Source organism: Chiloscyllium punctatum, chromosome 45 (assembly GCF_047496795.1).
Source record: "Chiloscyllium punctatum isolate Juve2018m chromosome 45, sChiPun1.3, whole genome shotgun sequence".
In the NCBI taxonomy this organism is placed as follows: Eukaryota; Metazoa; Chordata; class Chondrichthyes; order Orectolobiformes; family Hemiscylliidae; genus Chiloscyllium; species Chiloscyllium punctatum.
Window position 1 is genome coordinate 65,862,894 of NC_092783.1, and position 27,250 is coordinate 65,890,143.

General features: G+C 43.5%; 1 protein-coding gene across 3 annotated transcripts in view; it reads right to left on the bottom strand.

The window, feature by feature from the left end:
- Positions 1-27,250, bottom strand: part of LOC140467524 (striatin-interacting protein 1 homolog) — a 188,609-nt gene that overhangs the window by 152,491 nt on the left and 8,868 nt on the right. For all 3 annotated transcript variants that reach the window (XM_072563969.1, XM_072563967.1, XM_072563968.1), the window contains exons 3-5: positions 19,986-20,060; positions 4,777-4,911; positions 1,817-1,937 (exon numbers count right to left, since the gene is read on the bottom strand). In XM_072563969.1, coding sequence (XP_072420070.1) covers positions 1,817-1,937; positions 4,777-4,858 — 203 coding nt within the window. In that variant the 5' untranslated portion in view covers positions 4,859-4,911; positions 19,986-20,060. The remainder of the gene's footprint in view (positions 1-1,816; positions 1,938-4,776; positions 4,912-19,985; positions 20,061-27,250) is intronic.

The following is a 27,250-nucleotide window of genomic DNA, read 5'->3' on the forward strand; positions in this document are numbered from 1 at the left end:
CTTCTGATTTCCAGCATCTGCAATTCTTTCAGGTTTTTTTTAAAAAGAAAAGAATTAGCTCCATTCAGATAACTGCTCATCAATGAATTCCAGGAATTATGATCAACTTGCATCAAATATTTGATTGCAACTCTGTTTTAGAACATAGAACAGTATAGCACAGGAATGGGTCCTTCGGCCAAACATGACACCAAATTAAATTGATCCTTCCTGCCAGCCCCTCCATTCCTTGCATGCCATAGTCTAGGGAGCACTTGCTGATAGGTTTGTCCCACTGAGGCAAGGAAGGGACAGTAGGGTGAAGGAACCTTGGATGATAAGAGATGGGGAACATCTCATCAGGACGAAGAAGGAAGCTTACTTAAGGTTGAGCAAGCAAGGATCAGACAGGGCTCTTGAGGGTTACAAGGTAGCCAGGAAGGAACTGAAGAATGGACTGAGGAGAGGTAGAAGGGGGCATGAAAAAGCCTTGGTGGGTGGGATTAAGGAAGAACAAGAGGAGGGCGAGAGTGAGGGTAAGACAGATCAGGGATAGTGGAGGGAATTTGTGGCTGGAATCGTAGGAGCTAGTGGAGGTCCTTAATGAATACTTTGCTTCAGTATTCAGCAGTGAGAGAGACCTTGCTCTTTGTGAGGACAGCATAAAACAGATTGATATGCTCAAACAAATTGATGTTAAGGAGGAGGAAGTACTGTAAATTTTGAAAAACATGAGAATAGGTTAGGATATCTGGTCGGCATGTTTCCATGCTGTACATCTTTCGGACTCTAAATGGGGAAGTAGGCTGAGAACTGGCAAATGTAATTCAATACAGATGAGAGAGAGATGTGGCACTTTGGAAAGTCAAACCAAGGTAGGTCATATACAGTAAATGGTAAGGTCCTGAGGAGTGTTGTAGAACAGAAGGACTTAGGAATACAAATACGTAGTTATTTGAAAGCAGTGTCACAGGTAGACAGGGTGGTGAAGGCGGCATTTAGCATGCTGGCCTTCATCAGTTGAGGCATTGAGAATAGTAGTTGGAATATCATGTTACAGTTGTATCAATCATTGATGAGGTTACACTTGGAATATTGCTTGCTGGTTTGGTCACCCTGTTAAAGAAAAGACATTGTTAAACTGGAAAGAGTACAAAGAAGATTTATGAGAATGTTGCCAGGACTAGTAGGTGTGAGTTATAGGGAGAGACTGGCCAGGATAGGATTTTATTCCTTGGAACATAGGAAAATGCCAGTGACCTTATTGAGGTGTTTAAAATCATGAGGGACATAGATAGGATGAATGCATGTAGCCTTTTTCCCAGGGATGGGCATTTGAAAACTAGAGGGCACAGCTTTTAGGTGAAGGGGTAAGATTTAAGAAGGACTTGAAGAGCAACTTCTTTACACAGAGAGTGGTGCGTATGTGGGATGGGCTGTCAGAGAAAGCAGTTGAGGCAGTACCATAGCAACATTTAAAAAAAGATTTGGATAGGTACATGGATGGGAAGGGTTTATAGAGAGATAATGAACCAAATTTGCGCAATTGGAACTAACTGAGTGGGCATCATTCTCAGCATGGATCAGTTTGGGCTGAAGAGCCTGTTTCCATGCTATATTATTGTATGACTATGTTTGGTAGGTAGGCCTCAACAGGAATTGAAAGAGGGCCAAGCATGTGTGTCCGCAGAGGTGTCTGTTAATCAAGGGTCATAATCACATTACCAAAAGCGTTGTGGTAACAAGCAACTTAAGGCCGCTTGTCACCTTGCAGTCAACCCATCCGCATGAACCCCTAGTGCAGCATTTTGGAAAATCCTCGAAAGTCTGCACTCACTCAATCTCCATGCTGAGTAGTTCCACCAATGCAGTAAAGGTGCCAACTTCAAGCAGCAGAAATATATTATATCTCATCCATTGCTGGACCTCGTCTTCAGAGTTACATTCACCAAAAGTACCTGCAAGCCAGCAAAAAAATCACTATCAACTTGCTTCAACATCATGTGACAAGAGTACACACCAGCTTCAACATATGCAGCAAAGAAAATGTTCCAAGCATTGGAGGATGGTAAGGGCTTGAGATGTGGATGGGGTGAATGACAAAGGTGGGGATGTCTGTGACAATTATCCTTAAAAGGAAAAAATAATTGGCTGCCAAAATATATTATGAGATTGTGAAAGTGATAGCTACACATTTGGACAAGGATGAACAGAATCACTTTTTAGTCGACTAAAACCAGCCAGAAGAAATATGGAATAAATCAGAAACTCGCTAAAATCAGAAAATATCAGACATGCAGAATAAGCACCTGAAAGAGGCACAAATAGTTTTCAATATAGGTTTGAGCCTTTCCAGAATATTTCCTTTTAGGCGCTGAACGTTTCATTTTAGAGCACAAATTGGCAAGTGATGGATGCATTTAAGAAGGGCACTACAATTCTCATGAGTAATTTTAACCTGCTATTCACTGGACAAATGGGCAAGGACGACGCAGAACATGTCTTTCTAGTGTTCATCAGGGATTGCTTCTTAGAGCAGTATGTTGCAGATAAGAGAGCAGGATATTTTAGATCCAGTTGTGGGTAATGAAGGAGGATTAAAAATATTTTGGTTGAGGGCTAGCAATTATATGTGAGAAAGATGAACAACCTGTGGCCAACAAAGGCAGTCAAGGAGAATATCCAATCAAAACTAAGCGTACCACAAAGTGATGAACAGTTTCATGTCCCACCTTCTCTAGAGGTGTGGAATAACATCTCAGCAGGCTGATTAGGAACATATCTACAAAGTGGTGAAACTTATAAAAAGATGGAGAAAATTGATTCATAGAATAATACAGTACAGAAGAGGTATTTAGCCCATCAGAACACTAAAAAAAAACCCAAATCTACACCAGTCTCAGTTTCCAGCACATGGCCCATGTCTTGAATGTCATGACATTTCAAGTGCTCATCCAAGTACTTTTTGAAGTTTGGGAGGTTTCCTGCTTCAACTACCCTCCCAGGCAATGCATTTCAGACCCCCTACACCCACAATCGCCTCGAAACATGCTAGCTTTGACAAAAGATTATGACTCCCTTTTTAATGGCCTAAAGGAAAAAAAAAACTATCTTTCCAGCCTATCAACTCCCTCAATCTTATATACTTTAATCAGATCACTACTCAGCCCTCTCTCTTTCCCTTATGCAAAACATTTACAAATACGTGGCTGCTCTTAAACACTGGAGATAAACACACCTGCACTATAAAAATCTCATTAAAAGGAGATACACTTCCTCTCATCCTGAAATATTCCATTCACACTACTAAATTACAGGGGAACGTGATCAAGTAGACTAGACTCCAGCTGTTCATCTAGAATTAGGATAAAAACTCAGTTGTGACAGATAAAGTGAAATTAATTTACAGAAGTCAGAATCCCATTCCACGGTGGCATGGTAAGGTCCTAGGGAGTGTTGCTAACAAAGACCTTGGAGTGCAGGTTCATAGCTCCTTGAAAGTGGAGTCGCAGGTAGATAGGATAGTAAAGAAGGCATTTGATAGGCTTTCCTTTATTGGTCAGAGTATTGAGTACAAGAGTTGGGAGGTCATGTTGTGGCTGTACAGGACATTGGTTAGGCCACTGATGGAATATTGGGCGCAATTCTGGTCTCCTTCCTATCGGAAAGATGTTGTGAAACTTGAAAGGGTTCAGAAAAAATTTACAAGGATGTTGCCAGGGTTGGAGGATCTGAGCTACAGGGAAAAGGCTGAACAGGCTGGGGCTGTTTTCCCTGGAGTGCCGGAGGCTGAGGGGTGACCTTCTCGAGGTTTACAAAATTATGAGGGGCATGGATAGGATAAATAGACAAAGTCTTTTCCCTGGGGTCGGGGAGTCCAGAACTAGCGGGCATAGGTTTACAGTGAGAGGGGAAAGATATAAAAGAGACCTAAGGGGAAACTTTTTCACGCAGAGGGTGGTACGTGTATGGAATGTGCTGCCAGGGGATGTGGTGGAGGCTGGTACAACTGCAACATTTAAGAGGCATTTGGATGGGTATAGGAGTAGGAAGGGTTTGGAGGAATATGGGCCGGTTGCTAGCAGGTGGGACTAGATTGGGTTGAGATATCTGGTCGGCATGGACGCGTTGGACCGAAGGGTCTGTTTTCATGCTGTACATCTCTATGACTCTATGTATCAATGTCAATAAATGATCCATCATAGAATCCCTGCAGTGCAGAAAGAGGCCATTCGACACATTGAGTCTGCACTGATCTTCCAAAGAGCATCCCACCTCAACCCACTTCCACCCTATCCCTGTAATCCTGCGTTTACCATGATTAATCTACCTAGCCTGCACAATCCTGGACAGAACAAGGCAATTTTACATGACCAATCCAGCAAACTATATACCTTTAGACTGTGACAGGAAATCGGAGCACCTAACAGAAACCCGTGCAAAGTGGGAGAATGTGCAAACTTTCACAGACACCCAAGATTGGAGTCAAATCTGGGTTCTTGGCACTGTGAGGCAGTAGTGCAAACCACTCTGCCACCATCCCATTCTTATGCAGCAATCAACTGCCTGTTTCAGAAAATTTAAATATATCATATTTCTGCTGCATTGGCTACTAAGGTTAAGGTAAAGCTGAAGTTTATTTTGCATCCTATGCTGTATTTCATCTGGACATATTTATGTTGGCACTGGGGTTTTTCTCTATTTGAATCTTTTTTGACTTTGCAAACTTCTATTTCATCAAGGTGAGAAATGAACAATTTACATACATTAAGCTTAACATTTGCAACTTGATGTTACCTTGTGCCATATAAAGTATAGCACGAGCCACTTTCAGCCTTTTCTCCCTGGCAGTTACCTCCAGGCCATCCAGCAATCTCATGGCATGTGTCTGATGCTCTGAGATATCCACTTCAGTCCATTTCTTGTCTTTCACTACAAAGCAAATTGTTATTATGTATTGGTTATATACATAAGCAGGAATCACAGTTTAGGACAGGTCTTATTTCTGTTTCAAAAACACATTCCTGAAAGCAAATGCAAACAGATCAGAAGGTTCATTTCACATGATGTAAATTCTAATCCTTTGGTTCCATTAAACCAAAGGGATGAAAGATGAGAAAGTTGTCCTTTGATGGCTGTGCAAAGTGAGTTTTTTTTATTCATTCATGGGATGTAGACGTCACTGGCTGGACCAGCATGTACTGCACATGCCGAAATGCCCAGAGGGCAATTAAGAGTTGAATACGTTGCTGTGGGTCTGGAGTCACATGTAGGCCAGACTAGGCAAGGGTGGCAGATTTCCCTCCCTAAAGGACAGTAGTAAACCAGTTGGGTTTTTCCTGACAAGAAGCAATGGTCTACTGGTTAGACACTCAATTCCAAATTATTACCGAAAATAGGCAGATGAATGCATGCTGAGTAGCTGCTGCAGGGGTTAGAAATTCAGACTATTGGATCATTGGGAACACCTCTAAGGCAGAGGTCACACCTGAACTCAAGGGAGATCAACATCCTGGTGGTGTGATTTGTTAGAACTACGTGGGTTTATACTAGGGGTGGGTCCTTTAACAGTAGTGAGACAAAAAGAGAAGGTCGAGGCCAGTACAGAAGTTAAACAGAACAAGTTAAACAGATAAGACAGGCACAAGAGCATGACTGAAACTAGGGAAGACTGATGAGTTAGAGTCATGCCCTACGGTCCAACTTGTCCATGCCGACCAGATATCCCAACCCAATCTCTCTTTTATATCTTTCCCCTCTCACCCTAAACCTGGAGCATCAGGGGCTGAGGGGTAACCTTATAGAGATTTATAAAATCATGAGGGGCATTGATAGGATAAATAGCCAGGTTTTTTTCCCTGGGGTCAGGGAGTCAGAACTAGAGGGCATAGATTAAAGTGCATTTATTTCACTGCAAGAGGCCTGACAGGTAAGACAGATGAATTCAGAGCAAGAATGGGTACATGGTACTGGGACATCAAAGGTACATGGCTGAGGGAGTTCGATATTTTGGGGTACAGATACTATGAGGAGGATAGAAGCGGAGGGAAGAGAGGAGGGGAATGGCATTTTCCATAAAGTCACAGAATCCTACAGCACAGAGACAGGCCCTGAGAATGTAAATTTAAAAAAAATGGTTTGTGATTTACATATGAAAGAAGTGAAACAAACATGGTCATTCTAACAGATGAAAGACTTAACAAACAATCAAGGTACTTTTCAATGTATAATTTCAGTTACATCACACTGTAAACTTTTGCACGGTGGCACAATGGTTAGCACTGCTGCCTCACAGCGCCAGAGACCCGGGTTCAATTTCCGCCTCAGGCGATTCTCTGTGTGGAGTTTGCTCATTCTCTCCGTGTCTGCATGGGTTTCCTCCCACAATCCAAAAAATGTGCAGGTTAGGTGAATTGGCCATGCTAAATTGCTCGTAGTGTTAGGTGAAGGGGTAAATGTAGGAGAATGGGTCTGGACGGGTTGCGCTTCAGCGGGTCGGTGTGAACCTATTGGGCTGAAGGGCCTGTTTCCACACTGTAAGTAATCTAATCTAATCTAAAAAAAAATTCTGTGTCTTACAATTGTGTAGTCCACAACCACCTGAAGGAGCAGCATTCCGAAAGCTGGCGCTTCCAATTAAACCTGTTGGACTATAACCTAGTGTTGTGTGACTTTTAAACTTTGTACAGCCCAGTTGAATACCGGCATCTCCAAATCTTACCTGTGACTCCACTTTCAGCAAACCATGCAGCTGAACTCCAAGATCCCTCTGTTCCACTACACTCCTTAAGACCCTACCATTCATCATGAAACTTCTACCTCGATTCAACTTTCCAAAACACAAGATTTCACACTTATTAAACTCCATTTGCTATTTTCTGGCCCACTTCCCCAGCTGAACAACGTCTTGTTGCAATTTCTGATAACATTCCTCCCTGTCCATGATACTGCCCAGTTTAGTTGTCATCCGCAAACTTACTAATCATGCCTTGTACATTCTCATCCAAATCATTAACATAGATAACAAACAGTAATGACCCCAACACCAACCCAAGGTACACCAGTAGTCACCGGTCTCTAGTCCAAAAAACATCCTTCCACTATTACTCTCCACTTTCTAATATCAAGCCAATTGTGTATTCAATTTGCCAGCTCTCCCTATATTTCATGCAATCTAACCTTCCAAAGCAGCCTACAGTTGGTTCTGTTACAACATGGTAGTTCTGTTCTCGTGCAAAATTGCATGGTAATAGCACTATTTAAACTAATGGGGCAAGAATTGTGTTATAACCAATACATGCTTTAAAAGTTGGCACTTTAGAAAGTGCCCCCAATTTGTCAGTCGTGTTATAGCGAATTCGCATTAATAAAACATACATTATAGCAGAACGACCTGTACCATGTGGAACCTTATCAAAGGCCTTATTGAAATCCATAAAGGTTACATCTATCACCCTGCCCTCGTCAACCTTCCTGGTCACTTCATCAAAGAACTCTAAGAAATTTGACAGGCATGATCTCCCATGCACAAAGCCATGCTGACTACATCTAATCAAACAATGTCTTTCCAAAAGATCTCAGCAGCACTTAGAGTCTGGTGAGGCTGTATAGGTGGTACTGAGAAATAAGAAGGGAGTGACCAATTTTATAAGATTGTACTATAGCCCAGCCCCATAGTCAATGGGAAACTGAGGAACAAATATAAGAATGATACATCCTTCCAAACATAGCCGGTGACTGCAATAGTGTTAAGGACTTGGATAGAGTGGAATTTGTTAAGAATCTTAGAGTCATTGAAATATGCAGTATGGAAACAGACCCTTTGGTTTCAACTTGCCAATGCTGACGAGATATTCCAAATTAATCTTGTCCCATTTGTCAACACATATCCCTCTAAACTCTTCCTATTCATATACCCATCCAGATGCCTTTTAAATGTTGTATTTGTACCAGCCTCCAGCACTTCCTCTGGCACCCCACTGCATATACACATCAGCTTCTGTGTGAAAAAAGTTGCCCCTTAGATCTCTTTTAAATCTTTCTCCTCTCACCTTAAACCTTTGCCCTCTAATTTTGCAAGGGGAAAAAAACCTTGTCTAGTTACCCCATCCATTCCCCTCAGGATTTTATAAACCTCTCAGCCTCCAATGCTCCAGGGAAAACAGCCCCAGCCTATTCAGCCTCTTCCTATAGCTCAATATCCTTGCAATTTTTTTCTGAACCCTTTCAAGTTGCACAACATCCTTCCAACAACTGGGTAGGCCAGAACTGAACCAATCTTCCAAAGGTGGCCTAACCAATGTCCTGTACAACCACAAAATAACTTCCAAACTTATGCTCAATGCATTGACCAATAAAGGCACGCACAACAAATACCTTTTTCACTACACTGTCCACGTGTGACTCCACTTTCAATAAACTATGCAATTTCACCCCAAGGTCTCCTTGCTAGGCAATATTCTCCAGGACCTTACCGTTAAATGTATCAGTCCTGCCCTAATTTGCCCTACCAAAATGTAGCACGCTACATATGTCTAGATTAAACACCATCTGCCACTCCTCGGCTCACTTGCCCATCTGATCAAGGTCCCGTTGTACTCAGAGATAACCTTCATCATTGTCCACTACAAAACCAATTTTGGTGTCATCTGCAAACTTATTAACCACACCTCCTATATTCACATCCAAATTATGGGAGGCACGGTAGCATAGTGGTTCGCACTGCTGCCTCACAGCGCCTGAGACCTGGGTTCAATTCCCGCCTCAGGCGACTGACTGTGTGGAGTTTGCACATTCTCCCAGTGTCTGCGTGGGTTTCCTCCGGGTGCTCCGGTTTTCTCCCACAATCCAAAGATGTGCAGGTCAGGTGAATTGGCCATGCTAAATTGCCCATAGTGTTAGGTAATGGGTAAATGTAGAGGTATGGGTGGGTTGCGCTTCGGCGGGTCGGTATGGACTTGTTGGGCCGAAGGGCCTGTCTCCGCACTGTAATCTAATCTTTATCTGTATGACAAAAAGCAGTGGATTCAGCACTGATTCTTGCGACACAACACTGGTCACAGGCCTCCAGTCTGAAAAACAATCCTACATTATCACTTGTCTCCTACCTTCAGACCAATTTTGAATCCAAATGGCTAGCTCTCCGCGAATTTTATGCAATCCAACCTTGCCAACCAGTCTACCATGCAGAACATTAATGAATGCCTTGCCAAAGCCCACAGAGACAATGCCCAAAGTACATTCATGAAAACTTTCCCAATCGATATGTAGTGGCCCTACTAAATAAGGGACAAAACCTGACCTCATCTTGGGAAATAAAGCAGAGCAAGTGAAGATGTGTTGGAGGGGGCGTAATTGGGACCTGTGATCATAATTCAATTAGTTTTAAAGTAGTTAAGGAAAAGCATAGGTCTCGTCCATAAGTTAAAGTTCGAAACTGGGGCAAGTACAATTTTGATAGCATTAGGAACTTTCAAAAGTTGATTGGGGGACGCGTTCGCAGGTAATAGGACATCTGGCAAGTGGGAGCCTTTCAAAAGTCAGATTACGAGAGTTCAGGGCCAGCATGTTCTAGTTAGTGAGGAAGGCAAGGCTGTCAGGAGTAGGGAACACTGGGTGACTACAGGTATTGAAGCTCTGGTCAGGAAAAAGGAGACATGTGTCATGTAAGAGTAGCTGGCTCAAGTGAATCTCTTCAGGCATATCAAAGCACACTTAAGAGGGAAATCAGGAGGGCTAAAAGGGACACAAGATAGCTTTGACAGATAGAGTAAAGAAAATCCAAAGAGATTAAAGTATAAGAAGAGCAAAAGAGTAACTATAGAAAGAATCGGACACAGTAAAGATCAACAAGGTCCTGATGGAGGTCTTAAAACACAAAGGAAGATAAATCTCTGGAACCTGATCAAATGCATCCCAGGACATTACAGGAAGCTAGGGAAAAAAAAATTACAAGGCCCCTTTCGGACATATTCACATCATAGACAGTTTCAGTAGAAATGAAAGACGACTGGAGAGTGGTTGTGTCATGCCATAATTTAAGAAAGGCAGCAAGGAAAAGTCAGGGAACTTCAGGTTGGTGAGCTTGATGTCAATGGTGGATAAATTGCCAGAGAAGATTCTGAAAGACTGGATCTACATATGTTTGGAAAGGCAGAAACTGATTAGGGATAGTCAATATAGCTTTGTACATCTCAAAATTATGTCAAATGAACTTGATTGAGTTTTTTTTTTGAAGAGGTCACCAAGGAGATAAATTAGGGCATCACACTATATCATCTATATAGACTTCAGCAAGGTCTTCGACCACGTTCCGCATAGTAGAGTGGTTAGTAAGGTGAGATCACATGGGATCTAAGGAGAGCTCATCAATTAGATGTAAAATTGGCTTGATGTTAGGAGACAGAAGATGGTGGTAGATAGTTGCTTTCCAGTGGGCTGGGAGTTTGCACTATGCTTTTTAACTGTATCAGTTGGATATTGGAGAGTAAAGTGGGAAGACCTGCTGTCCTGGGAGGAGCTACTGCTGCCTGCCTGGAGGGACTCAAGTATGGGGATCTATGTTGCTTCTGCCCCGAGAAGTCTGGTGACTTGCATTTCTACTCATTTCATGCCTGGGGAGCCTGGAGCTAGACATCCAGACATTCCCCCCACCAGGTGATGCTTTGGAGGACCTGTTCTTGGAGCCTGTTTTTCTTCCCCACTCAGTCCACTGCTTGGGACGGTTAGTTCCTGGTGCCGGGACTTTATTCTTCAGTCAGAGGATTCAGGCCTGGACATGAGCAGCTTGGAGCTCGAGTGACTGTCGTCTGGGGCTTAGAACTGTACCAAGTCTAGGCTCTCTCTTACCACTACTTCCTGACTGTGGCCTATACCAACATCATTTGCTGGTATAACTACTGCCTTTAGGTATCAGGGAACTGTTGTGTAGCAATTTGGGACATGGCTGCCTAAGGAACTGTGCTGGCTGGTGAGGCCTAACTAGACTTTTTACTGTAATTTTGCTGCTTTTTGAGAGGTGGTGGCAGCTCTGGTTGGCGGAAGTGATGACGACCACAGAAACCTCTGCAGCAACAAATAGAGCAGGACCCAGTCATTCCAATGTGGCATTGGGTGCATGCTCTGCATTCCTCATGCCTGCCGCTGCTGCCCCCACCACCACCATCACAAGGGGCCTCATCGCCCTTTACTGATATGACTAAAACAGTACCAGGTGAAATGTTCCACTCACCCAGAGATGACCATGGAGGCAAATGCAACAGCTTTGGCAGTGGTCATCAGCACCCCCACCATAGTCACTGAATGAAATGTATGGGAAGGTGGTGTTCTTTCTGAAGACTGAGCAGGAGAAGTGGTTTACTGTTGGCGGAACGCTCTTGCCTGTTGACCCTCTGAATATCCCGCCCTTTCTGCCATCTCAGCTTCTTCTCCCCACTTCCACCAGCTTGGGGAGATAAAGTCAGGTATGGTGTCTTGTTGTTCAGTCTGAAGGAAGCCTGCCAGAGACACATTTACACCTTCCAGCACCAGGCTTTCATCTGCCGAGTCTGCCTCATGGAAGGTGTATTTACAGCCCAGCATGAGGACAATATTGGGGTGTTCTGGTTGTTAACTGATGACTGTAAGAATATGATGCACCTCAGAAAGATCTGCCCTCCCTCCAAGGCTATGACCAACAACCAATCTTCCACGACTGGCACTGTTGCCCCTCCACTCATAGACCCCCTTCAAACCCTGCAGGAGGGATCAGCAGCATCGCTCAATGGTATCATCAGCAGCAGGAGGAAGAGTATACACAGGGGAGGAAGACCTGCAAATAAAAACACAAATATTTGGGGGTGGCCTCCCAGGACTATTAAGCCCCCCAATTTTGCAGGTTCCCTTCCAGAAAATAGCAACCTCAGATCCAGGGATGTAAGGTGACATGGCGCTCATGGATGAGGTCGCCCTCATCCCCAATGAGGATCCCAGGACCTTTTCCAAGTGATGCTGGGTCGCTGAGGCAGAATCCAGTTGACTATGGACCACTAGAATTCTCTATCACTTCTGGTCACATCTGTCTGACAGCTATTAGCGGCATCAGGAGTGGACCAGGAACATGAGACAGTGATTAGATTAGATTACTTACAGTGTGGAAACAGGCCCTTCTGCCCAACAAGTCCACACCGACCCACCGAAGTGCAACCCACCCAGACCCATTCTCCTATATTTACCCCTTCACCTAACACTACGAGCAATTTAGCATGGTCAATTCACCTAACCTGCACATTTTTGGATTGTGGGAGGAAACCGGAGCACCCGGAGGAAACCCACGCAGACACAGGGAGAATGTGCAAACTCCACACAGAGTCACCTGAGACGGGAATTGAACCCGGGTCTCTGGCACTATGAGGCAACAGTGCTAACTACTGTGCCACCGTGCCACCCAAAGTTTCCTTTGTAGCATCCTCAGGGAACAGAGGGGAAAAAAAGCCACCTCTGCTGGCTCAGTAATGCGGTTTCATTATTTTAACTGGTGACAGTGCCACATAGAGCAACCATGAGGACATCCAAAGCTAGCCTCAATATCAATGGTAGCAGGAAGGTCCAGCACAGATTTCATTTCCTCTCAGTCCTCAGGGAACAGGAGTAATCAGTGAGCCTCCTGCGAGAAACTCATACTGTTTCAGGAGATAAAGCTACAAGTCTCCTTGTGTGGCAGTGAAAGGTCATCATTAATCACCCAGCCTCCAATTCTAGCAAGGTGGCTATCTTATCCTTTTGTCCAGCTGAAGATCTTGAGTGTCAAGTAGCATGTGCCGGACAGTCTGCTCCAATTCACAGTTTGTTTCAGAGGCGCGGTACTTCGTGAATGTACACACACCTTGGATAGGACCGAAGCAGACTTTTGAAGAATTGTCTACTTTTCTTCATTTCATTGCTGAGGGTCAATTCATTGTCAGGAGAAAATGGCACCCTCAACAGCAGAGAATGTAGCAGTATCCACAAGAGCTCAGAATGGTAGGGAAGCTGAGGGTCTTGCTTAAGACCTTCAAGTTGTTAGATATTTGGCAAATTCTTCACTCCTATTCCCTTGCCTTCACCTTTGAGAGACCAGGGGTCAGAGTGTATAGAATTGACCGCCTGTACAATTCCAGTGTTCAAAAGGCCTCCATGTGGCAAGTGCCATTCCCCAATCACAGCCTGGTTTTGACAGAGCTAGTTATGTTTTGAGCTTGGGTGAGGCTAGTGTACTGACACTTTTAATAACCTGTTGCTGGAAGAGGAATGATTCCAGGATTCTTTTTGCCATTTCTGAACCTCAAGGTTATGGTGGGACATGTGCAAGACTCTCAACTGTGTCTTTTGTCAGCAGTATATGATGAGGTTGAGAAAGAGGTCAAATTCCAGTATTGGGAAGTTGGAGCAGGTGCTCAAGTCGTGTCTCAGCCAGCTCAATGCACATCCAGTCTGTGGGAAGCCAAGGAGAATGTGGCCACACTCTGGGATCTGTATTTCATTTGGTCTCGGAATGCTGTGTGAGATTGTGGGTCCAGTTCCTCCAGAATCTCAATCACATCTCCCCCTTCTTCTACTTGCTGGAAAAAAGGCAAGGGGTCTGCCAGCAGCTCCTTGTGCTACTAGACAATGATGGATGCCTCGTCCTGGATCCTGGGGGCATCAGGGCCCAAGTGAGGGAATACCAAGTGGTTCTCTTCTCGCCAGGTCTGTCCGGCTCAATGCCACTCGAGTTTGGAGTTTCTAACCAGTGCCCTTGACTGGCTTTCTAGGGGCAAGTCCCTGGGCTGGATAGGGTGACTGCGGAGATCTTAAACAGCATTCAGGGTGCAACCACGCTGGGCCCCAAAATAATGTACCATGGCCGGAGAGATACCCCCATTGTTGGGGCAGGGCAGTTATCATTCTGACATCCAAGAAGGGGGAATCTCCATTTGTTGAAGTCCTACACCACCCCAAGCCGGAGCATCCATGACAGCATCCACCTAGGGCAGGACGTGATCCTGTATTCCTAAAGGACTGGCCTGTCAAGTGCCTTTCTCTGCCTTTATCAGGAAGAGGGAGAAAGTGAGGACTGCAGATGCTGGAGAGTCAGAGTCAAAACGTGCGGTGGTGAAAAGGCACAGCAGGTCAGGCAGCTTCCGAGGAGGAGAGTCAACCTTTCGGGCTAAGCCCATCATCAGGTTGTTAAGCAAATGGGAAAGTCCAAGCTTTAGGTTGTGTGATTATTCCATGTAAGATGCCTTCACAATTCATACAAAATAACTGGGAAGAATCAGTTTGTTCGAACGTGAGATTTAAAGTAGAAGCATAGTCTCTCTGGATTTGATCATGTTTGGGAATAGGTAAAAGCTTTGTTTCGCTAGAAGTTAAGATTTTTCTCAATTCTAAGTGGTCTTTCAGTTCCTATGGATTAAAGAGTAACTAATGTAAGCTCACTATTTTTAAAAGGAGACAGAGGAAATGGGACATGTTAGCTTGGTGTTGGTAGCAGAGAAAAATGCTGAAGTCCATTATAAAAGATATAACAGCAGAACTCTTGGAAAAGAAAGAGTGACAGAACCCGAGCCCAGAAATTACTCAAACTAACAATAAGGGAACTTTATCTCAGAGTTGCTCTATGTTGTTTTCTAGGAGATAAATTGTACTGTGCTTCTGATTCCAGGTAGCTCTCTTCCATAACAACAAAAGCTTCCAAACTCTGGAAGTCCCAAGTCAAAATCAATCCTTGATTATACCAAGCCAAAATCTAACCAACTGTGCTCGAACTATCATAAACTTAACTCAACACAAACTACATAGAACTTTACAGCGCAGTACAGGCTCTTTGGCTCTCGATGTCGCGCCACCCTGTGAAACCAATCTAAGCCCATCTAACCTACACTATTCCATTCTCATCCATATATCTTTCCAATGACCATTTAAATGCCCTTAAAGTTGGCAAGTTTACTACTGTTGCAGGCAGTACATTCCAAGTCCCTACTACTCTCCGAGTAAAAGAAACTACCTCTGACATCTGTCCTATGTCTATCACCCCTCAATTTTAAAGCTACGCCGCCTCATGCTAGCTATCACCATCCTAGGAAAATGGTCCTGACTGTCCACCTGATCTAACCCTCTGATTATCTTGTAAGTCTGAATTAAGTCACCTCTCAACCTCCTCCTCTCGAATGAAAAGAGCCTCAAGTCCCTCAACTTTCCTCATAAGACATTCCCTCCATACAGGGCAAGATCAGAGTAAACCCCCTCTGAACCCTTTCCAGAGCTTCCACATCCTTCCTATAATGCGGTGACCAGAACTGCATGTAATACTCCTAGTGCAACCGCACCAGAGTTTTGTACACCTACAGCATGATCTCACGGTTCCCAAACTCTATCCCTCTACCAATAAAACCTAACACACCATATGCCTTCTTAACAGCCCTATCAACCTGGGTGGCATCTTTCAGGGATCTATGTATATGGATACAGAGATCTCTCTGCTTATCTACACTACCAAGAATTTTACCATTAAGCCAGTACTCTGCATTCCTATTACTCCTTCCAAGGTGAATCAACACACACTTTTCTGTATTAAACTCCATTTGCCACCTCTCAGCCCAACTCTGCAGCTTCATTAAACTATCATCAAAAGTCCAGGAATTGTTGCCTTCGAACAAATACTGGATAAGTTCATAGTACTGGAATCATGGACTGATCCAGTTAATATTTCGAAGCATTTAAAAATAACCAACACTCAATGTCACTAGATTTAAATCTAAACTCTCAAACTGGCCCCTCTCATCACATAGATTTGCTAATTAACCAAACTCTCCCAGCAGAATGCAGTCTAAGCTGCAAAAAAAAACTAAATTGAAATACACAGTACTTAAGGAAATACAGATTTTAAGAACAAAATTAACTTTCATTCACCAAACTCCCAGGTTTGCACTAAAATTTCCTTAATTGTATTTATTTGTCATAAAAGGTCTACAGCAAAGAAAGAAGCCTTCAACCTGTTGAGTCTGTACTGGTCAAAACAAAAGCTCTTAACTATTCAAATCCAATTTTTCAGCAAATGGTCTGTAGCCTTACATTCTTGGGTGGAGTTTACCACCCCCTGAGAAAAAGAACAGGAAATGACATCACCAACCCAAAGGAAACCCTTGAGTACACATCTAAATATTTAAATGCCTCTATCACCTTTGCTGGCAGAAACCAAAGATTACTCAAAGTTAAAAAAAAAAGGTGTTTCCTTACATGCCCTCCAAAACTCCTGATCCTTGCCTTAAATCTCTACCAGCTTCCGAGGTTTAGTAGTAAAATCGACGTTTCAGACAAAAGCCCATCATCAGGAAGCCATTCCTGATGAAGGGCTTTTGCCCGAAACGTCGATTTTACTGCTAAACCTCGGATGCTGCCTGAACTGCTGTGCTCCTCCAGCACCACTAATTCAGAATCTGGTTTCCAGCATGTGCAGTCATTGTTTTTACCTACCTTAAATCTCTACCCCAACTCATTGATTCCTCAACCAAGGGGAAACATTTTTCCTGTCTACCCTATCTATGCCCCTCAATTTTATACATCTCAATCATGTCCTTCATCAGTCAACTCTGCTACAAGGAAAACAACCCCAGTCTATGCAACCTCTCTTCATAACTAAAACTGGATGTAGGTTTGCTCGCTGAGCTGGAAGATTCGTTTCAGATGTTTGTCACCATAGTAGGTTACATTTTCAGTGAGTCGCCGGATGAAGTACTGCAGGCATAGCCTGCTTTCTATTGATATATAGAACATAGAACATAGAACATAGAAGAATACAGCGCAGTACAGGCCCTTCGGCCCTCGATGTTGCGCCGATCCAAGCCCACCTAACCTACACTAGCCCACTATCCTCCATATACCTATCCAATGCCCGCTTAAATACCCATAAAGAGGGAGAGTCCACTACTGCTACTGGCAGGGCATTCCATGAACTTACGACTCGCTGAGTGAAGAACCTACCCCTAACATCAGTCCTATATCTACCACCCCTTAATTTAAAGCTATGCCCCCTTTGTTTGGGTTTCCTTGGGTTGGTGATGTCATTTCCTGTTCTTTTTCTCATGGAGTGGTAAACTCCATCCACTCCACCTAAGAATTCCTGACGACCAAAGACACCAAGACAGAAGAGGATGAAATAATGGTCTCCTTTGACATAACAGCACTGTTCGCATCCATCAAAGTCAACCTGGCCAAGGAAACACTGACTACACAATTAGAAGAACCAAAGACACATACAACAAACACCTCCAACTTCATCAGCAAGGACAGTATTGTCAAGCTAGTGGACCTATGCTTCACCACCCAGTTCACCTTCAACAACAAAACCTACAAACAAACCATCAGAACACCCATGGGATCTCCGATATCAGGGTTCTTAGCAGAGGCAGTATTGCAGAGACTTGAACATACAGCTTTGGGTCTGTGATATGGATGACACCTTTATCATCACTAAATGAAACAAATTAGAGGAAACCTTCAAGACCATCAATAATACTCTTACTGGCAAAAATTCACTAAAGAGGAGGAAAACAACAAACTGCCATTCCTAGATGTCGCAGTAGAGTGAACAGCCAGTGGGGAACTTCAAACCAGCGTTTACAGGAAAACAACACATACGAACCAAATATTGAACTACATATCCACAAACGAAGCTGCATTAGAATATTATTTCAATGAGCCACCATACACTGCAGTACAGAGGAACTATGTAGAGCAGAGGAAAATCACCTATACAGTGTTTTCAAAAAGAATGGGTACCTAAAGGACACAGTCTGCTGATTTCTCAGCAACAAACCCAAACAAGCAGACAAAACACGTTCAGAAATCCAAGCCACTCTCCCCTACATCAAAGACATCTCAGAAATGACTGCCAGACTACTCAAACCCCTTGGCATCATGGTAGCCCACAAACCCACTAACACACGAAAACAGCAGCTATTGAACTTGAAAGACCCTAGGCAAACAACAAGCAAAACTACTGTCATTTACAAAACACCTTGCAAAAACTGTAACAAACTACATTGGACAAAGAGGCAGAAAACTAGACAACAAGTATCCCATATGCCATCTTCACCATATTATCTACCTGTACCACAAACATTGGGGACTGATGTACATTCACGCATGACTAAATCATTTGTGTACCACAAACAACAAAGGCCCCAGCACTGATCCCTGTGGAACCCTACTGGACAGACTTCTGGTTACAAAACATCCTTCAATCATCATTGTTTCCTGCCACTCAGCCAGTTCCGGATCCAATTAGCCACATTCCTTTGAATCCTACAGACTCTTTCTTTTACTTCTTGTGTCCCATGTGGGATATTATCAAAAGCCTTACTGAAATCCAATTAGACAACATCAAATGCATTGCTGACATCTGCACACCTGTTCAGCTCTTGGAAAAATTCAACCAAATTGGTCAGACATAATCTGTCCTTAACAAAACCATGCTGATCCTTCTTGCTTAATCCTTGCTTCTCCAATTACAGATTAATTCTGTCCCTTAGAACTGTTCCTAACCACTGAGGGCTAGACTGACTGGCTTGTAGTTTCCTGGTTTATCTCTTGTTCCCTTTTTAAATAATGGTACTATATTGGTGTACCACCAGACCTCTGGTAACTCTCCTGTGACCAGAAAGGAATTCAAATTATTGCTAGCACACCCATTTCCTCCCCTGCCTCAATCAACAGCCTAAAATATATTTCAATCAGCCTTAGAGTCTTTTAAGCTTTTAAATGAATTTCAGTTTTGGTAAGCATCTCTATTATGTGACGTTAACTATTGCAAGGCTTTTTAAAATTAATTCACAGGTAGACACAGCAATTACATCCATCGGTAATTTCCCTTGAAAAGATGGTATTGAGCTACCTTCTTGAATCACAGTAGCCCACAGGGTGCATATGTACACCTACAACACTGTCAGAAAGGGATGTCCAGGAAGTTGACCATGTGACAGTGAAAAAGCAAGATAAGTCCAAGTCAGAGTAGCGCAAAGGGGAACTTATAGGGGATCTCAAGCTTAGATGAATGACAACATTCAATCGCGTTACTGCATCTAAGGGGATATGATTAGATTCTCTCTGTGATTGTGATTGTCTGGCACACATCTAAAGTTACTATATCTTGGCACTTATCAGTCCAAACTTGGATTTCATCCAGGTCTTGATACACATGGACACAGACCGCCTCAGTCTTAGAAGCAACACATGGTAATAAACATAATGTATTCAATTTTATTCCAGACTAACTTGCACAAATTCAAAGTTGGAACTTTTTGTAGAATGCATTTGAAGTTTTCTCGTGCCACTGGGGAGGACCTTTTATAGAGGAATCTCAATGACCCAAACATCAATTATCCAAATATCGGATTATCAGTGTTGGAGGACAAGCAGGGTTGGAGGCAGGGCAGTGTTGGACGAGGGGTGCGGCGGACGGATGGGGCGCGGGCGGGGACTCGTGCGCAGTGTGCTGCTGCCTAGTCTCTTGAACAGTTAGCAGACTTGACAGAAAACTCCAAGCCCCAGAGGAAAGGCATTGAATCAATTAACCGAATAATTAATCATCTGAATGAAATAGTGTCCGCCCATCTCATTCAGATAATTGAGGTTCCTCTGTGTATGTTCAGAGAAAAGCAGTGGGGAAAAGTAGTTGCTGAAAGAGTACAAGAACGTAAAACCAAATGATTTGCTCAATGTTAGGACAGAAAAGGACAACAAATATCCTCTGGACCAGAAAACAGAGGTAAATAACTTTAGGCCAGAATTAACAAGGCAAGCACCGGGAAGCCTTCAATTAAATAGTTCAAAATGAATATTTTCCTCAAAAGCTAAAAGAGCAATGGATCAATGAACTTGTCAAAATCATTAAACTTAACTAAAATTAGACTAAGCCTCGAAATAAACAATCTACAAGAAGACACTCATCACTAGTTAACAAAGGCAGTGTTTGTTTTTGCATTTAACATCAAAAGCAAGATCATTACCATGAGTCCTGAATTCTTCTTCAAAGCATTTCCGATTTAGGTGAAGCTCAGGGCCCTCTGTGTAGCTATACAGTTCTATCAAAACACAATGAAAGTAGTATTAGGTGTGAAAAAAAACCAAGAATGGACCTTGTAACCTAGATGTTGTCAATGGGAAACAGGTCCAAAAGGAAGCATCTGCACATAATGCAACACATTAGAGAATGGGTAGATTCTCTCTTCTATAGTCATGGATCCCACCCCACTGTGGTTGACAGACCTTCGCCTCAGATTACTCAATTCCTTCCCCCATCTATTCATACAGCACAGCAAAGGCCTTTGGCCCATCGAGTCTGCACTGACATAACTACCACAAAGTGTGCTAATCCCAATTTCCTGCACTTGTCCCATATCTATGAATATTATGATATTTGAAGTGCACTCGTTCAAATACTTTTTCTGAATAAAAGGTTGTAAGATTTCCGGCCTCCACTACCCTCCCAGGCAGTGCATCCCAGATTTCCACCACCTGCTGACTAAAAACGTTCTTTCCCCAAATCCCCTCGGTATCTCCTGCCCCGTACCCTAAAGATATGTTCTCTTTTGATGGACTCCCTCAACCAAGGGGAACAGCTGGCCTCTATTCATCCAGTCCATACTCCTCAAACCTAATACACCTCAGATATGTTCACCCTCAGTTTTCTCTACTCCACAGAAATTAATCCAAGCCTATCTTATAGTCTCTCTTTATAATTCAATTTCTCCATTCCAGGCAACATCCTGGTGAACATCCTCTGTAACTCCTCCAGTGCTATCACATCCTTCCTGTAGTGATGTGACCAGAACTGCACACAGTACCCTAGTTATTGCCTGACCAATGCTCTATACAACTCCAACATTACCTTCTTGTGCTTAAACTCTATGCAACAATTGATGGAAACAAGGGTCCCATATGTTTTAACCACCCTATTCACATGTTCTGCCGACTTCTGAGATCTCTAATAACCCTAAAATCCCGGTTTCCTACAGTGTCCTGCTATTCATTAAATTCTCCCTCATCTTGTTTCTTCTTCCAAAGTGCACCCCTCAAACTTATCAGAGTTAAACACCATATGTGTTGAGAGTGTGGTGCTGGAAAAGCACAGCAGGTCAGACAGTATCTGAGAAGCAGGAGAATTGACCTTTCAGGCATAAGCCTGACCTGCTGTGCTTTTCCAGCACCACACTCTCGACTCTGATGGCTAGCATCTGCAGTCCTCACTTTCTTATTAAACACCGTTTGCCTTTGGTCTGCCCATCTGACTAACCCATCTCTACATTCCTGTAACCGATAACTATCTTACTACTAACCATTCCACCAATGCAAAGTTGCTTAGCATTCCCTCCACATTTTCATGTATATCATTTATGTACATAACAAATCATAGGGGTCCCAGTACTGATCTTTGTGGTACACCACTGGACACTGGCCTAGAGTCAAACAGCCAGTGTGTCTTATTACTTAGCCAGTTTCCGCTCCATTTTGTCACATTTCCCTCAATTCCAGGTTCGTTAACATTCTCAGTGTCGCATATGGGGCTTTATCAAAAGCTAAAATCAATGTAAACTACATCAACTGAACTACCTTCATCCATATTCTTGGAATGATTAAGCACAGTCTTTGGAAATTTATTTCCAGCCTCAACATTCCTAAAACCACCCTCCACCACTTTTATCACTTCAAACCCAATTACACCAGACATAATTTACTTACTGCTGTCACCACTAAATAGGTTGCCCCCATACTACTTAGAGCTCTCTGAAGGAGTAACTCACCATCACATCCTCCATCATATCCAACACTGACTCAAGTACTCACATAAACAAAAAGCAACATCTATCTTTCAGCCCCTCACATAGAAACCCGAAGCTCACTTCAGCTGTGTTCAAGTGGTCCATGAATTATGAATTTGTAGAGTGCTTAAATGTTAGCTCTTTTAGTTTGACTATTTCAACTTTTAAAAAGTAGCAAAGCTCTTTCAATAAGATAAAGTTTATTTTTTACACACTACTGTTGGAAATTATTTACATAAAATCTTATAAGATGAGCTAAAGTACAGATACAAAGGTTTAAAAGGATAAAAGATACGTGATGGATCCCACTAGGAAACATTTAGTGTTGTACCATGAGGCAGGCTTGATAAGAGAGCTTATTTAGTCTTAAATTTGAGAGAGAGAGAGGAGGTAGAATCATAGGTAACGGTATTTCGGCTGAATAAAGGTAACTACAGCTGAGTAGAATTGACTGGGAGAGGAGCAAAAAAGACAGTGGAACATCAATGGCAGGAGTTTCTGGGAGTAATTCAGGAGACACAGCAGAGATTCATCCTGAAGAAAAAGAAGCAGGACACAGGAGAATGTGGCAACCATAACTGACTAGGAAGTCAAGGATAGCATAAAAGCAAAAGAGAAAGCAGATGAAGTAGTGAGGAACAGTAAGAAACCAGAGGATTGGGGAAGCTTAAAATGACCAGAGGGCAACAAAAAATTAAGAAATAAGGAGGGAGAAAATTAAATGAGAGTAAATTAACCAGTATTATAAACGAAGACTGTAAGAGTTTCTTTAGATATACAAAGGGCAAAAGAGAGACAGAAATGGACGTTAAACTGCTGGAAAATGACGCTGGAGAGATAGTAGTGGGGAACAAAGAAATGGCTGAGGAACTGAATAATTACTTTGCATCAGTCTTCACAGTGGAAGACACGAGTAATTTCCCAAAAATTCAAGAGAATGGGGGCAGAGCTGAGTATGGCAGACATCACCAAGGCGAAGGTGCTAGAAAAACTAAATGGTCTGAAGGTGGATAAATCACCTGGATCAGATGGACTACGTCACAGAGTTCTGAGGGAGATAGCTGAGGATATAGCGGAGGTGTGAGTAGTAACCTGTTAGGAATCACTAGAATCAGGGATGGTCCAACAGGACTGGAAAATCACTAATATAACACTCCTGTTTAAAAAAGGGAGTAAGGCAAAAGATGTAAAATTACAGACTGATTAGCCTAACCTAGAGTGTGGGTAAGATCCCAGCATCCTTCATAAAGATCGAGATTCCGGAATACTTGGAAGTGTGGGGTGAAATAGGGCAAAGTCAGCATGGTTTCATCAAGAAGAGGTCATGCCTGACAAATCTGCTAGAATTCTTTGAGGTAACAAGCAGCTGCGACCAAAGAGAACCAATGGATGTTATCTGCCTTGACTTCAAGGAGGCCTTTGACAAGGTGTCACACAGAAGGCTACTGAGTAAGATAAGGGCCATGGTGTTAGAGGCAAGGTGCGAGCATAGATAGAAGCTTGGCTGTCTGGCGGAATGCAGATAGTGGGAATAAAAGAATCCTTCTCAGGGTGGCAGCCGGTGACAAATGGTGTTCCGCAAGGCTCAGTGTTGGGACCACAACTTTTCACTTTATACGTTAACAATCTAGATGAAGGAATTGAGGGCTTTCTGGCTATGTTTGCAGACAATACAAAGATAGAGTCATAGAGATGTACAGCATGGAAACGGACCCTTCAGTCCAACCCATCCATGCCGACAAGATATCCCAACCCAATCTAGTCCCACCTGCCAGCACCCGGCCCATATCACTCCAAACCCTTCCTATTTATATACCCATCCAAATGCCTCTTAAATGTGCCTCCACCACATCCTCTGGCAGCTCATTCCATACACGTACCACCCTCTGCATGAAAAACCTGCCCCTTAGGTCTCTTTTACATCTTTCTCCTCTCACCCTAAACCTATGCCCGCTAGTTCTGGACTCCCTGACCCCGGGAAAAGACTTTGTCTATTTATCATATCCATGCCCCTCATAATTTTGTAAACCTCGAGAAGGTCACCCCTCAGCCTCCGATGCTCCAGGGAAAACAGCCCCAGCCTGTTCAGCCTCTCCCTGTAACTCAGATCCTCCAACCCTGGCAACAGCCTTGTAAATCTTTTCTGAACCCTTTCACGTTTCACAACATCTTTCCGATAGGCAGGAGACCAGAATTGCACGCAATATTCCAACAGTGGCCTTACCAATTTCCTGTACAGCTGCAACATGTCCTCCCAACTCCTATACTCAATACTCTGACCAACAAAGGAAAGCATACCAAACGCCTTCTTCACTATCCTATCTACCTGAGACTCCACTTTCAAGGAGTTATGAACCTGAACTCCAGGGTCTCATTGTTCAGCAACACTCCCTAGCACCTTAGCACCTTACTATTAAGTGTACAAGTCCTGCTAAGATTTGCTTTCCCAAAATGCAACACCTCGCATTTATCTGAATTAAACTCCATCTGCCACTTCTTAGCCCATTGGCCCATCTGGTCCAGATCCTGTTGTAATCTGAGGTAACCCTCTTCGCTGTCCATTACACCTCCAATTTTGGTGTCACCTGCAAACTTACTAACTGTACCTCTTATGCTCGCATCGAAACCATTTATATAAATGACAAAAAGTAGAGGGCCCAGTACCGATCCTTGTGGCACTCCACTGGTCACAGGCCTCCAGTCTGTAAAACAACCCTCCACCACCACCCTCTGTCCTCTACCTTTGAACCAGTTCTGTATCCAAATGGCTAGTTCTCCCTGTATTCCTGAGATCTAACCTTGTAATCAGTCTCCCATGGGGAACCTTGTCGAATGCCTTACTGAAGTCCATATAGATCACACCTACTGCTCTGCCCTCATCAATCTTCTTTGTTACTTCTTCAAAAAAACTCAAACAAGTTTGTGAGACTTGATTTCCCACGCACAAAGCCATGTTGACTATCCTGAATCAGTCCTTGCTTTTCCAAATACGTGTACAACCTGTCCCTCAGGATTCCCTCCAACAACTTGCCCACCACCGAGGTCAGGCTCACCGGTCTATAGTTCCCTGGCTAGTCTTTACCGCCCTTCTTAAACAGTGGCACCACGTTTGCCAACCTCCAGTCTTCCGACACCTCACCTGTGACTATTGATTATACAAATATCTCAGCAAGAAGCCCAACAATCACGCCTCTAGCTTCCCACAGTGTTCTCGGGTACACCTGATCAGGTCCTGTGGATTTATCCACCTTTAACCGTTTCAAGACATCCAGCACTTCCTCCTCTGTAATCTGGACATTTTGCAAGATGTCACCATCTATTTCCCTACAGTCTATATCTTCCATATCCTTTTCTACAGTAAGTACTTATGCAAAATAATCATTTAGTATCTCCCCCAATTTCTGCAGCTCCACACAAAGGCCGCCTTGCTGATCTTTGAGGGGCTCTATTCTCTCCCTAGTTACCCTTTTGTCCTTAATATATTTGTAAAAACCCTTCGGATTCTCCTTAATTCTATTTGCCAAAGCAATCTCATGTCCCCGTTTTGCCCTCCTGATTTCCCTCTTAAGTATACTCCTACCTTCTTTATACTCTTCTAAGGGTTCACTTGATCTATCCTGTCTATATCTGACATATGCTTCCTTCTTTTTCTTAACCAAACCCCGAGTTTCTTTAGTCATCCAGCATTCCCTATACATACCAGCCTTCCCTTTCACCCTGACAGGAATATGGATTCTTGTTATCTCATTTCTGAAGGCTTCCCATTTTCCAGCCATCCCTTTTACCTGCAAACATCTGCCTCCAATCAGCTTTCGAAAGTTCTTGCCTAATACCATCAAAATTGGCCTTTCTCCAATTTAGAACTTCAACTTTTAGATCCAGTCCATCCTTTTCCATCACTATTTTAAAATGAATAGAATTATGGTCGCTGGCCCCAAAGTGCTCCCCCACTGACACCTCAGTCACCTGCCTTGCCTTATTTCCCAAGAGTAGGTCAAGCTTTGCACCTTCTCTAGTAGATACATCCACATACTGAATCAGAAAATTGTCTTGTACACACTTAACAAATTTCCTCTCCATCTAAACCCTTAACACTGTGGTAGTCCCAGTCAATGTTTGGAAAGTTAAAATCCCCTACTATAACCACCCTATTATTCTTACAGATAACTGAGATCTCCTTACAAGTTTGTTTCTCAATTTCCCTCTGACTATTGGGGGTCTATAACACAATCCCAATAAGGTGATCATCCCTTTCTTATTTCTCAGTTCCACCCAAATAACTTCCCTGGATGTATTTCCGGGAATATCCTCCCTCAGCACAGCTGTAATGCTATCTCTTATCAAAACTGCCACTCCCCCTCCTCTCTTGCCTCCCTTTCTACCCTACCTGTAGCATTTATATCTTGGAATATTAAACTGCCAGTCCTGTCCATCCCTGTGCCATGTTTCCGTAATTGCTATGATATCCCAGTCCCATGTTCCTGACCATGCCCTGAGTTCATCTGCCTTCCTTGTTAGGTGCCTTGCATTGAAATAAATGCAGTTTAATTTATTGGTCCTACCTTGTTCCTGTCTGCCCTGACTGTAACCCTAACCCTATTGCAGGGACAGGTAGTGTTGAGGAGGCTGCAGAAGGATTTGGACAGTTTAGGAGAATGGGCAAAGAAGTGGCAGATGGAATACAACATGGGAAAGTGTGAGGTCATGCACTTTGTTAGGAAGAATAAAGGCATAGATTATTTTCTAAATGGGGAGAAAATTCAGAAGTCTGAAGTGCAAAGACACTTGGTAGTTCTAGTACAGGTAAAAACAATGACTGCAGATGCTGGAAACCAGATTCTGAATTAGAGTGGTGCTGGAAAAGCACGGCAGTTCAGGCAGCATCCAAGGAGCAGGAAAATCGATGTTTCGGGCAAAAGCCCTTCATCAGGAATAGAGGCAGAGTGCCTGAAGGGCAGAGAGATAAATGAGAGGAGGGTGGAGGGTGGGGGGTGGGGAGAAAGTAGCATAGAGTACAATAGGTGAGTGGGGATGGGGATGAAGGTGATAGGTCAGAGAGGGTGGAGTGGATAGGTGGAAAGGAAGATAGGCAGGTAGGACAGGTCATGGGGATAGTGCTGAGCTGGAAGTTTGGAACTGGGGTGAGGTGGGGGAAGGGGAAATGAGGAAACTGGTGAAGTCCACATTGGTGACCTAGGGTTGAAGTGATCCGAGGCGGAAGATGAGGCGTTCTTCCTCCAGGCGTCTGGTGGTGAGGGAGAGGCGGTGAAGGAGGCCCAGGACCTCCATGTCCTCGGCAGAGTGGGAGTTGGGAATTGAAATGTTGGGCCACAGGGCGGTGTGGTTGATTGGTGCAGGTGTCCCAAAGGTGTTCCCTAAAGCGCTCTGCTCGAAGGCATCCAATCTCCCCAATGTAGAGGAGACCGCATCGGGAGCAACGGATACAATAAATG